General features: G+C 44.6%; 1 protein-coding gene across 1 annotated transcript; it reads left to right on the top strand.

The window, feature by feature from the left end:
• Positions 1 to 3,614: 3,614 nt before the first annotated feature.
• On the top strand, positions 3,615 to 13,048 carry LOC115913499 (complement component receptor 1-like protein). Its single transcript, XM_030965544.1, has 13 exons — positions 3,615 to 3,627; positions 3,773 to 3,964; positions 4,790 to 4,889; positions 5,403 to 5,488; positions 5,908 to 6,120; positions 7,306 to 7,488; positions 8,451 to 8,639; positions 9,016 to 9,213; positions 9,862 to 10,044; positions 10,466 to 10,654; positions 12,297 to 12,476; positions 12,591 to 12,760; positions 12,893 to 13,048. Exons 1-13 carry the CDS (start codon positions 3,615 to 3,617, stop codon positions 13,046 to 13,048), a joined length of 2,052 nt encoding a protein of 683 aa, XP_030821404.1.
• The last annotated feature ends 1,115 nt before the right edge of the window (positions 13,049 to 14,163 follow it).

Raw genomic sequence — 14,163 nt, 5'->3', positions numbered from 1 at the left:
CATGTGGGCACTATAAAACTCCTCCTTTGCCTGGGGAGCTGGAAGAGAGCAGACCCTGTTCCATCCTGTGTGTGCTGAACACACCAGGGCTCTCCATCTCCTGCCTCCACAGCCCCAGGTAAGACAAAACCCAGCCTGGCAGCTCCAAGGGCTGCTCCTGGGAGCTGGGCTGCAGCTCCTGTGCAGCTCCAGCAGGCACCCAGGCCAGGAAATTAAATCAGATTAATCCAGGAGGGGAGGCAAGGGCTGAAAGAAAGGCAGAGGAGTGAAGCAGGCATGGGAGGTGTTGGGTTTAGGACAGGGAGCAGTGAGGGGGATGCTCATTCCCAGGAGGGAAGCAGGCACTGGGAGATTCTGGAACTTTGGGAGGCCTCAGGCTCATGAATGACCCTGGATAACACAGAGAGGGCTCTTCCAGCTCCCTAGGGGTGTCAGGTGAGTGCAAAGTGCACTTCAATTCCATTTTGTAAAGCAGTTTGGTGTGATTGACCTGTGAGCCTTATAGCTTGAAATATTCACTTTACTCAGGGAATATTTGCACAGATTGATGGATCTTTTTGCTTGGATAGTTCTCTCCCTGAGGGTGATTCATTGTTAGGGAGCTCTTCTGGTGACCCCAGCAGGATTTGTCCTGACTAGGAATTTATTTCCTTCCAAAGAGATTTATTACTACGAATAAAGTATTTTACTCCTAAATTTCCAGAAAAAAAATTCAGCTCCTCTTCCTTCTGCTCCTCTCGTGTGACTGTAGGAACTGCTCAGGGGTGGAGAAATCAGACCTGTGCATATAGCTGAGTATAAACACCCCCAAATACCCCTCTGCTCCCTTCACAGGTACTGGGCCAGGAGGGGAATGTAGTGACATCTGTGGGACCTGCAGGCAGGAATAAACATGTCAGCTTTGGAGCTGGGGAGGCAGAGGAGCTGTGCAGCTGTGCTTGGGTCGCTCCTCACTGCTGCTCTCATTGTCACTGTCCACAGTAAGTGAATGAGTCCACCAGGATGGAACGAGACCCCTGGAGGAAAACCTTCTCCTGGGTTCTACAAGACTTGAATCCTTCTCTTTTCCTCATTGCTTGTGCACTTCAAGGGCTCTGTAAATCTTTGTGATCAGCTCTTCCTTTGCCTTTTTTTTTTTTTCTTCTTTCTGCGGGAAGCAGGTACAAAACTATCTTAGCTGAGAAAGTGCAATAATTTATGCTAAGTGGGGAGAAGAAATGCTTCATCTGGACTTTGAGATGCAAGGAGTGGGCCTGGAGGGGTCAGATCCCTGCCAGCCACAGGCTGCTCTTCTCTTTGCTTTGGGGCACTGAGGGGGTCCTCAGAGGAACAAACCAGAACAATCTGTGACATGGGCTTGTGGTGTTTGTGAGGTCCCCAGGACGAGGTGAGAGATGAGAATCTGACTCCATGTTCTCAGACGGCTGATATATTATATTATATTAATTATATTATATTATATTATATTATATTATATTATATTATATTATATTATATTATATTATATTACATTACATTACATTACATTACATTACATTACATTACATTACATTACATTACATTACATTATATTATATTACATTACATTATATTATATTATATTACATTACATTACATTACATTACATTACATTACATTACATTACATTATATTATATTATATTACATTATATTATATTATATTATATTACATTACATTACATTACATTACATTACATTACATTACATTACATTACATTATATTACATTACATTATATTATATTATATTACATTACATTACATTACATTACATTACATTACATTATATTACATTATATTATATTACATTACATTACATTACATTATATTACATTACATTATATTATATTATATTACATTACATTACATTACATTATATTACATTACATTATATTACATTATATTATATTACATTACATTACATTACATTATATTACATTACATTATATTATATTATATTACATTACATTACATTACATTATATTACATTACATTATATTACATTATATTATATTACATTATATTATATTACATTACATTATATTATATTATATTACATTACATTACATTACATTACATTACATTACATTATATTACATTATATTATATTACATTACATTACATTATATTATATTACATTACATTATATTATATTATATTACATTACATTACATTATATTACATTACATTACATTATATTACATTATATTATATTACATTATATTATATTACATTACATTACATTATATTATATTACATTACATTATATTATATTATATTATATTATATTACATTATATTATATTACATTACATTACATCACATCACATCACATCACATCACATCACATCACATCACATCACATCACATTACATTACATTATATTACATTACATTACATTACATTACATTATATTACATTACATTATATTACATTACATTATATTACATTACATTACATTATATTACATTATATTATATTACATTACATTATATTACATTACATTATATTATATTACATTATATTACATTACATTATATTATATTACATTACATTATATTATATTACATTACATCATATTATATTACATCATATTACATTATATTATATTATATTATATTATATTATATTATATTATATTATATTATATTATATTATATTATATTATATTATATTATATTATATTATATTATATTATATTATATTATATTATATTATATTATATTATATTATATTATTATATTACATTATATTATATTATATTACATTATATTATTATATATTACATTACACTACATTATATTTATTATCTTATACTATACTAAAACTGTACTAAAGAAAGGAAAGGATACATCAGAGGGCTTCACAAGAATGATAATGAAAGCTCGTGACTGACTCCTCAGAGTCTGACACAGCTGCCTGTGATTGGTCATTAATTAAAAACAATCCACGTGGAACCAATCAAACATTCACCTTGTGAAAAAAACGCCAATCACTTGTTTTTAGAATTTTAAAAGTTTAATAGTAATAAAATGGTTATAAAAATAGCAATATAATTAGAGTAATAATAATTTGGACAATTTGGATTAGGACAATATGAGAAAGAGTTACAGACAGTCTGGGTAGCTTTTCTGGGCAACATAAGCCCGAAAAAGGACCCATGTTAACAGAGGATTAACCCTTAAAAACAACAGCCTGTTGCATATTCATACACCTCATCCATGATGCATAAATTCCATTCAAACACAGGATTCTGTCTGATCAGTGTCAATTTCTTCCTCTGAATCTTCAGGGCTGAGTGAGGTGGGAAGAAGTTCATTTCTTCTGATACAAGAGCAATAAATTCCCTTTCTCTGAAAGATTTAGGTGTCCTGTGGCTGCTGTCTGGTGCGAGTACCTCATTCCTTTCTTAAAAAAATATCTCACATACATGGTTTCTATTTTATCATTATGTTATAACCTAAAACAATATTTAACACACTACTTAAAAAAATTAATACAGCATAACTTTCTAACATAACACATATAATATTCATTTGAATGTTTGCAAAAAGCCAGTCATAAAATACCCATTTTTCACACACCTCTTGGTAAACGATGTCCAAGCCACGTTCCAAAGCAGCAAAACACAAGAGCAGCAATCAGATAATTATTGTTTTCATTCCTCTCTGAGGCTTCTCAGCTTCCCAGGAGAAAATCCTGGGCAAAGAGGATTTTTCAGAAGATGTCATGGTGACAGGGCTCTGTGTCCCCAGGTCGCTGTCTCCCTCCACCACGATCACCATCAGCAGAGCCCAAGCGGCGGCTGGAGGGCATCGAGCACTTCCCCTATGGCTACAGGGTTGAGTTTGTCTGCAGGCCAGGCTACGTGAGAAATGCTCGCGTTTCCAACGTCCTCACCTGCGGAGTGAACGGGGTGTGGCGTGGATCGAGTGACATCTGCATTCGTGAGTGTGTCTGGGGTGTCCCTGCCCGTGGGTGTGGGAGTTTCGGGGTCCCCGGATGGAAGACGAAGGAATGAATCTGACTCCATGTTCCCAGAAGGCTGATTTATTATTTTATGATATTAAAAAATACTATACTAAAACTATACTAAAAGTGTCAGAACATGCACCTGTTGGTAAACAATGTCCAAATCACATTCCAAAGCAGCAAAACACAAGAGAAGCAAATCGGATCATTATTGTTTTCATTTTTCTCTGAGGCTTCTCAGCTTCCCAGAAGAAGAATTCTGGGCAAAGAGATTTTCCAGAAAATATGACAGTGACACTTAGGTTGGTACAAGATCATCTCTAGGGTCCCTCCCCAACCATTCTGGGATTCTGTGGCTTTTGGTTTTGATTGCTGATGCAGCCAGCTCCTTCTGTTGGAGCAGAACCCAAAGTGAGCCCTGGGGATGGTGGCAATGAGTGACCCGAAGGGAAGCACTGGGTTTGTTCCTGTGGGTGCTGGCAGGGAGGGCAGGAGCTGAAATCACCTCTGGTGCTGGCTGTGCTTCACTGCTGACTCAAAGGATGTCCTTCTGCTCAGGCATTTTGAGCCCCTGTGTCTAGAAAAGCATTTGAGCTGCAGAGGGAGGGTGTTTTAGCTGGGCAGAGATGGTGCCACAGATCTCTGCAAACCCCAGCTCATGGGGCAGGTCTGGCCAGCACTGGGAATAACTTTGGGTTGGAGGGAACTCTGCTCCATCCCCTGGCTCAGAACTGGGCAACTCTTTGGCTTTCCTGCCAAGAAACTGAGCTGGGAGCTGACTGGAGCCCTGTTGTCCCCAGCCAAGGCGTGCAGCTACCCCGGGGAGCTGGCCAATGGCAGACTGGTCATGCCTGGAGCGTTCACCTTTGGTTCCAAAGTGAACTTCACCTGCAACACTGGGTAAGCCACGAGCACCTGGGCCACAGGGCTTCTTCCTCTCCAGCCAGTTTTCCAAAGCTTTTCCCCCCTTTGCTGTCAGAGCCTCCTCCATGTAGGTAATTACAGACCCTGACTGGAATACCTTTTAAGTTTTCTTTTGGGAGCTTTAAGACTGACTGTGAGTGTCTTAATCTCCTGCTTTGAGGCAGCTCTTCCCAAACTCTGGTTCACCCTCTTGGCTCTTTTCAAACCATTCCAAATGTTTCAGGGTCCTTTTGAAGGAAAGATGTGAATACTGAGCTCGGAGCTGTAAGTAGTTGACAAAGTTTATGCATTTCCTTAGAAACATGTCATTTTTTAAATTAAAAAGATGTTTTTGTCAAAAGCCAGTGTGTCCTTGAGAAAGTGACACTTTCTGACCAATTTCTGATCTCTGGAATTCTGACAAAGGAGCCCAAACCTTGCTGCTGGTGATGTGGGTGACACATCAGGACTGAGTCTGTGGGACAATTCCCTCTCCCCTGTCTCACACAGGTACAGACTGATTGGAGACTCTGAGATAGAATGTGTGCTCAGAAATGAGGTTCTTACATGGGACAGAGATATTCCCACCTGTCAGGGTAAGCAGAGTTCCTTAATTATCTATTCTTTAATTATCTGGGATGTGGCTGGGGCTGGATAAAGAGGCTGTTGTGTTGCTCTGCTGAGGATTTTGGTATCTCAGTGGCATCTGCTCAGGATTTTGGCATGGTGAAGCCTAGAAAGACGTTTTTAATCTGTGTTTCCCTTCCTGCAGAAATGTTCTTTCACTCTCTGGGACTGATGCAGCTGCATTTGAGCCTGGGATATCCCAAACCCTCTCAGTGCCCAGCCAGAGCTTGGGGCTGGTGCAGTTCCTCAAGACCTGCCTTTGATTTCTGACCCTTCTGCTACCGCCTGTTTCCACCTTTTTCTGGCCAGATCTTTGGTTTAAAACTTATTAAATTCTTTTTTTCCCTCTTCTTCTCATTCCCATGATGATCTTCCCCTTCTTCCACAGCGATTCCCTGTGCACCCCCTCCAGAAATAGCAAATGGGCAGCACAATGGGATGGACAAGGACCATTTTCAGTATGGGGACTCTGTCACCTACCAGTGCCACAGGACCAGGAAGGGAGAGAGACCTTTCTCCCTGCTGGGAGAGGCCTCCATTTTCTGCACAAGCAAGGACAACCTGAACGGTGTGTGGAGCAGCCCAGCTCCAGAATGCAAAGGTGAGCTGCTCCCACATCCCAGCACCAGCCCCTGCACTGCTGCCTGCTCCTGCTCTGCTGTTTCCTCCCTTGGAACCTCCTCTCCCCTCCATCCTGCTGGAATGGAATCACCTCTTGCAGATGGGGCCCTCCGAGTGTGGCAGCTGTGACAGGAATTGGGGTCGCCCCTCACGGCCACGGAGTCAGCAGGGAGGTGGGAGTGGGATTTTACTGTGCTCACAGGGCAGGGGATCCCTCTCGCCTGCTGTGAAACAGAACAGCTGCAAAGAATTCCCAAACCTGTTCCCCTGGGTTCCTTTTATGCTTTGCCTTAAAAACCTGTGCTGTAACATAGGGTAAGATGTACAAAACCACCGCGTCACTCTGCTGCTGTCCTGGCCGTTTTCAGCCCTTCTGCAAAAAGGTGATGGGGGCTTTTTCAAAACCCTCATATCCCATATATCCCATGTATCTGTCTCAGTTTGGAAAGACAGGTGTCTGCTAAGGAAGGCAGGAGCCTCCCCTGAAATGGAAAATGTAAACCCCCTCCCTCCAAACTGTTATAAATTTGAAATTAAGGGGATCTCAGGCAAGAAATAAGGGAGCAGGAATAACAGTTCTTTAATAGGGAAGAAAATAAAAGGATAAAATAAACAATGCAGTGAACTAAACCAACACTGCCAGAGTCAGAACCCAAGCTGACACCCTGTGGGTCAGGGTGCTGGCAGCAGTCCCATTGGAATTGTGGCTCAGCCCTCCTGCAGTGTCAGGGGTGGTTCTGCTGGAGCAGGGATCCTGCAGAAAGGTGCAGTCTCTGCCTCTGGAGATCCAGGGGAAGAGGCAGCTGCTGTTCCTCTGGGCAATCCAGTGCAGAAGCCATGCTGGTGTTCCAGAATCTCCAGATTCTATCCAGGTAGGAATGCTTGGCTCCTCCCTCTGGGCTCACATCTCCCAATGGGATGCTGTAGCTCTTATCAGCCATGCAGGGACATTCAATGGCCTCTTATCAGCAGATGTCTCCCCAGAAGGAGGAGTGATTGTGGAAGAGATAAAGAAAAACTGCCCAATTACGAGAAGATAACTGCCACACCTCTAACAGATGGCAACAGAATACACCTTGCCTTGCAATCTGGGACAATATCATAAACCTCACATCTCCTGTCTGGAGCCTAACTGCTGCTTCCCTGTGTGCTTCCCCTGGCCCAGTGGTGACCTGCGAGCAGCCAAGAGTGGAGAATGGGAAGCTGCTGAGTGGATACCAGCCTGACTACAGCTTTGGGGACACGGTGGTGTTCGACTGCAACCTGCGCTACAGCCTGAGCGGCAGCGAGGCCTCCACCTGCAGGGACAACGGCCTCTGGGAGCCCCCCCTGCCCCTCTGCCAGCGCAGTGAGTCTGCAGGGACAGTGCTGTACTGCACTAAATAGTTTATTTAGTTGTTGTTTTGCACTGGGTGATTGGAGATTTGCACTGAGTCGTCTTTATATTGCACTGAACAGTTTATATCACATGGTTTGTTCTTCCCCTCTCTTATCACAGGCTTTTTCCCTCTTAAAACCCCCTGAGCTGGCCTCTTTCCCACCTTGGAAATACACGTAGTATGCTGGTGTCCATGTGGAGAATTTCTGGTCTTTTGCCTCTGTCCATGTAAGATCGTGTGGGCTGGGGTCCATAGCTGCTGGATTGGACCTGAACAGCCCACCCAGACACGGATTCTTACACTGGTGCCCAACGTTTGTTGGGGATTCCTACAGTTGGTGCCCAATGTGGGTTGGGGATTCTTCCAGGACAGCACCCCTGGGACTCCCCCCTGCTCAGGGAGTATCAGCTTGATTGGAAATTACAGATTGTTGTAACAGTGAAAATCATTGTGTGGTACAAAATCATAGTCCTGGAATGGTTGGGGTTGGGAGAGACCTAAAAGCCCATCTCATCCACCTCCTGCCATGGTCAGGGACAACTTTCACTAGCCCAGGCTGCTCCAAGCCCTGTCCAACCTCTCCTTGGACACTTCTAGGGTTGGGGCAGCCACAGCTTCTCTGAGCATCACCCTCATAGGGAAGAATTTCTTCCCAATATCTGATCTAAACCCATCCTCCTTCATCTTAAAGCCTTTCCCCTTTGTCCTGTCACCCCATGCCCTTGTGAAAAGTCTCTCTTCAGGGGGAAAAAAATCTGTATATCTTCATTTGTTTCCTTTGCATTCCCTCTTTCCTCTTCCTGAACCTGGATGATTCAATGCATCTCAGAATGAACAAATGAACAATGTGAGCCTGTGGTTTTCACCCGAATTCCCTCCATGCCAGGCTCTGTGGTGCAGCACTGTCCCTAAACTGCTGTCTCACCCCCAGGCAGCTGTGATGACCCCCCAGATGTGAGGAATGCTCTGAAAACCAGGCTGGCTGGCAACCTGTTCCCTGTGGACACCGTGGTCACCTACGAGTGCCAGCAGGGCCACCACTTCAGAGCAGGGCTAACCACCTGGAACATCAGCTGCCTGCAGGACTTTGTGTGGAGTGAAGCCCCACCTCCGTGTGAAAGTGAGTGCCTGGGGCTTTTGTGACTGCCAGAGTGTGTGAAGGAGCTGCACGTGGGGTGGTGACAGCCTGGGGGACAGGGGGATGCTCCAGGGCCCAGTGTGGTCTTTGCTGACTCTGGAATTCCTTTGATTTATTCCCCAGCTGCAGAGTTGGCTTTGCTTTATTTGCCAGCTCCTTGAACCTCTGGAAAATACCCATTGTGCTCTTGAGGGTGCACCACCAACATTCCACATCCCAGGAACGCCCAGGGATACTTTTGGGGCAGATTTAATATCATGATGTGTCTGTCCGTCCATCCTTGTGTTCACAACAAATTTCCCGTCACCCGCTTGGCTTTACCGTGGTTTCACCCTCGCTGATGTTTGGCATTTCCCAGGAGTTCCTTGCCCAGATCCAGACATCCCAAATGGAAGGCCCTTGCACCCATGGCAAGTGAAAGAGGTTTATGAGAGCGGGGACAGGCTGGAGGTGGCGTGCAGTGAAGGATTTGCTTTCAAAGGCCGCGGCAGCAGCATCACCCTCCTCTGTGGCAGCGATGGTGAATGGGATCCGGCAGTGCCAGAGTGCATTCCAGGTGGGACAGAGTGGTGAGATGAGCATGACAGAAGCCATGGAGAATTTTCCCCCCACTCCAGGTGGCCCCAGGTGTACTTCTCCTGGGTTAATGTGGAAGATACAGGCAGCAAAAGGTCCAGATGGGCCCTGTGGAAAAAGGGCAGGGTTCTGGCAGGGCTGAGCTGGTGTCTGGAGGGGTGCAAGGCTGGTGGGTTGGAAGCTTCTAGAGGCTTGGGAGGTTCCTGAGGAACCCAGGGAGACACTTACCCCGCTGGAAGGGGATGTGGTTTGTGTTTGGGGCTGCTTTGCTGACATGAGGCTGGGGAGCAGAATATGTTCCCAAGGCATTTCCCCTGTCAGGAGAAAATGAGTAAATAACTGATACTGCTCCAACTCCTGACCCAGCACCACAGCAATATCTTGAAAAACTCAGGAAAACCTTGCCAGGAGGGAAAAACCTGCTCCACCTCCCAGGGCAGGCAGATTAGAGCATGGACAATTCCCTGTGCTGACCCTTCAGGGTTAGAGAGGCAGCCTGAGACCTGCACCTGGGGCATGGTCACTTTTCTGCCATGGTTCAGATTTGTTGGTAGCTCTTCTTCATAGAAAACATGACTGGAGTTCTTTTTGGAAACACACAACATCCTTTCTTTCCCATTGTTTCTAGAACCACATTGCCCAAAGCCAGACATCCCTCATGGAAAGGAGGTTTATAAAAGCAGCAGTGACTACACAGTGGGGACCCAGGTGAGGCTGGCCTGTGAGGAGGGCTTTGTCCTCAGGGGCTCTGAGTCCATCACCTGTGGGGCTGATCTGAGCTGGGAGCCCGAGGTGCCCTTCTGTGACAAAGGTACGTGTGACACGCAGGGAACAAGAGATCTCCTGCCACCAGTGGGTGATCTGCCTGCAGCTCCTGCTCCTGGGGACACGACCTCAGCCAAGTGTCCCCTCCCCAGAGCTGCAATTAGAATCATTGAAGTTGGAAAATACCTCCAACATCATCAGGTCCAGGCTTTGAGTGAATCCCACTGTGCCACATCCACGTGTTTCTTGAACACTTCAGGAGTGGGGAGGCCACCACTGGAAATATCCTGATATTTCTGGGGTGCTCTAAGAGGCCAGAATCCAGGCAGCAGCTCCCTGTGAATTTGCCTCACACCAACCACAAAATGAACTTTGTGCTGATTTCACAGAAATGTTTTTGGTTCTCACCTGAAGGTGCTAACTGCACTGCACGTGTCTTTCTTTCTCAATTCCGTTTTTTTACACAGTCTGTGGGCCCCCTCCCCAGATTGCCTTTGGGCAGCACTCTGGCAGAGGTGGCAGGGAGTTCTCTTATGGCTCCAAGGTGACCTACAGCTGTGCAGAGGGGCTGTCCCTGGTGGGGGACGAGTCCCTCTACTGCACCTCGGACGATGGCAAGAGCCTGGCGTGGAGTGGACCTGCCCCGGAGTGCAGGGGTGAGTGGTTTTGGTAGTAAAAGATTTTAAAATCATAGAAAATTCGGGGAGTTAGAAAGAAAGTTTGGCTTAGTAGGCCCTGGGAAAATATTGAAGGTAAGCCCTGGGAAATAATTAATGTGGAGGAGACACAAACAAGGCCTTGTGTTTGCTAGAATATGTGAAACAGCGTCTGTGTAGTCAGTATATGATAAATGATAGATTGTTAGATGTGATTTGATATAATTATTGTTTAAAGAATCATGAGAAACTATGTTAGGGGTTTGAGGGGGATCATGAGAAATCCATCCATGCTTGGATGAAATCAATGTTTACAATAGAACAATGTAAGTTTAATAATTAATATGTAAGTTATATAACGGTAGAATATAAAAAATGTATATAATATAAAATATAAAATATAACTACAAAATATAAAAGATAAAATAATCATAAAATAGAAATATATGAAATATAACATATAAATATATACATATAAAATATACTTACATATAAATATATTTATACATTTATACATTTATATACATTTATATATTTATATAGAAATATAGAAATATAGAAATATAGAAATATAGAAATATAGAGATATATAATATGTTCAGCTCAAAACCATGTTGGGTCAGATTTGAGTCTGAGCAGCCCTGACACCCAGAGCTCTTCAATAAAAGCACCTGCATGTAATCATTCTGTGATTCTGTGCTCCTGAACGCTGACAGTTTGGGGTCACTGTGGGATCAGGGCATGGCAGTGCCAGCACTCAGAACAACGGGGTTAAAGTGAGCAGGGCTGCCTGCAGATGCTGCTTCCTCCACAGGAGGGGGGATGATCCTTCTCGAAGAGGCAGACTGTAAGAGCCGAAATGAGTGTGGGATTCCAGGCAGCTCTCCAAAATGCAGTTTATTGTATCCAAGGTGTCACAGCAGTCCAGGGTGGTGGGTGACAGAGCTGTGCCTACAGCTGTCAGCTCCACCTGCAGGCAGGCCTGGAGACCCTTTGGTTTTGGGTACAATGCATTATACATTTTTCTTTTGGTTACATTGCATTATATACATTTTCTTTGCTGAGCATCTTCATACCAATGAAGTAGAACCAATCTATACCTTAACTATTATCTATAGCCTATCATAACTACTATAATTACCATATTCATGTTACTGTTCTCCAATCACTAAAAGTTAGTGCATTACAGTTTAAGCTAGAAGTTGTTTTTCAGTTTTCTTGCAGTGGAAAATTCTGAGACCTTTTTTCTACTTGCAGCTTCGCTGACTTGTTTGCCTGTGCTACCTTTCTGCTTGGTAAAAACATCTTCTTGTTTGGGGTGGGTTTATCTTTTGCTCTAAGCCCTAAAAACCCCTTCTAACTAACAAACCCTTTGCCTCCTTGGTTATCCAGTAAGACTGGCTCAGCAATTCTTTTCTTCTCTATCAAAACTTGCTTCCATCTCTATTCCTTCTTCAGATTCTACATTCAAAAATCTTTCTGGCAAGCCCACATATCTGTGTGACTTCCTTGTCAAATTTTCATCCTTCCCAACATCAGACCCTGGTTCTCCTCACCGGGGGCCATCAGAGCTCAGGAGGAGCAGCCCTGCCCGGTCTCTGCTGTGCCCAGAGCCCAGTGCCAGCTCTGCTCTGTCCCACAGCGGTTCGGTGCCCCAAGCCCGTGGTGGAGAGGGGAAGGATGACCCCACAGATGTTCACCTTTCCCTACGGGCTGCTCCTGCACTTCTCCTGTGAGGAAGGCTTCGGGCTGCGTGGTGCTGCCCAGAGCCAGTGCCTGGCTGATGGCACCTGGGACCCGCCCGTGCCCACCTGCCAGCCAGGTGAGTGCCAGCCCTGCCCTGCACGGCCCAGGGGCTGCTCTGCTGGGTCACAGGGAGATTTTTCTCCTCCATCTCCTCCCACTATTGGGTTTTTTGTGTGTGTTTCCCCCTCAGTTCAGTGCCCCAGGCTCCCCAGGCAGGACGATGTTGTGGTGAACTTCAACAAGATGTGGTATGAGGTGAATGAAACTGTGACCTTCTACTGCAGACGTGATGGGCGCTTAGTGGCACCTTCCAAAACCACCTGTTCAGCTGATGGCACCTGGACACCACCACCCACGTGTGTAAGTCCCACCAGCTGCCCCGTTCTTCCTGTTTCTTGCCCCATTTGTAGCTTTGGTCCAGCTTCATGAGAGTGGTTGCTTTGTCACCCCGCACTGGAGTCTCACTCTGCCTTTGTTTTGGTTCTTTTTAAGAGGAAAAGTGAGGTGTGTGAGAGGGTTCTTCGAAACAAAGCAGCTTTCCAGTGTGGAATGCCTCTGTCAGAACTGAAAACCCAGCTGGAAGTCCAAAAGCTCTTCCTGGAGATCCAGAAACTTGAAAAGGAGCTAAGAATCACCACCTACAGCTGACTGGTGGCACTGGGATTGTAAGAATCATCCTCTCTGTGTTGGATCATGACGCTGACTGAGGATTTTTATGACTTTGTAATTTGTGCTAATGCTGAAGTAGCCAGGACAAAATTTAACAATTGGCCACAGATTTGGTCACATGAGGAGTCAATGACTTGTGAGTCAATGATTTGTGAGTCAATTTTTAGAGCTCACCTGGTTCAGTTTGTAGATCACTTTATGCCTTTCAAAGCTTCACATTTAGATCTGTTTGCTACACTGGCAGTGCACAGTTAGGAAGGAACTGAGAGGAAAGTGAATTTTGGTGGTAGAAACAGGCATGAACACGGTGAGAGCCACTCACCTGCAGCTGCTGCACCTCTCCAGTCTATCCCAGTGCTGCCCAGTTCACACACTGCACTCATTAGTGGGAACAGCCCCTTCACTGCCTAATTACTTTTCTCATCACCAAGAAAACCTCAAAGCCTCTGTCCTAGCAAAGCAAAAATGCCAGGTATTCTTCCCAAGCAGGATGGAAGTGCCAGATCTCTGCGTGTTCCCCAAGGACAAATAACAGTGTACAGAAAGAAATGAATGGTTTTGATTTTTTTTTTTCCTGCACCATCCAGTGAAGGGGAAGCACTGTGTGGGCCACGTGTCTTGTGATGGGACCAGAGATTAAAATAAACCTGAAATTGTACAAACAGCTCTGTCTGGGTTTTAATAATCTCTAGTAAAGGGAAGAATTTCTGTAATACATATGAAGTACATATGAAGTGCTAGTCCTATCTCTAGTAAAGGGAAGTATTTCTTTAATACATATGAAGTACAGATAATACATAAAATGTGTATAACAAATAGGTTTATTTAAATTGTATGCAAATAAACAGCTCAATTAGGTGCTGTTCCACGAATGCAGGGATGTGGGGGGTGTTTCCACAGCAGCCTGACCCCCCACCCCACCTGCCCTGGGTGTAAACCTGCTCCAGACACGAGGCCAGGCTGCTGCAGAGCACTTTGAGCTGTGAACCCCCCTCACTCCCTCTGTGCCCAGAGCAGCCTCCCCTGCCTTGCACATCCCAGGGCTGGGGGTGGTGTCAGTGGCGTCTTTAGCCTGTCCCCAACTTCCCACTGCT

This window comes from Camarhynchus parvulus, chromosome 26 (genome assembly GCF_901933205.1).
Source record: "Camarhynchus parvulus chromosome 26, STF_HiC, whole genome shotgun sequence".
Classification (NCBI taxonomy): domain Eukaryota; kingdom Metazoa; phylum Chordata; class Aves; order Passeriformes; family Thraupidae; genus Camarhynchus; species Camarhynchus parvulus.
The sequence above is the reverse complement of the archived record's forward strand: the minus strand, read 5'-3'. Positions and strand labels throughout refer to the sequence as shown.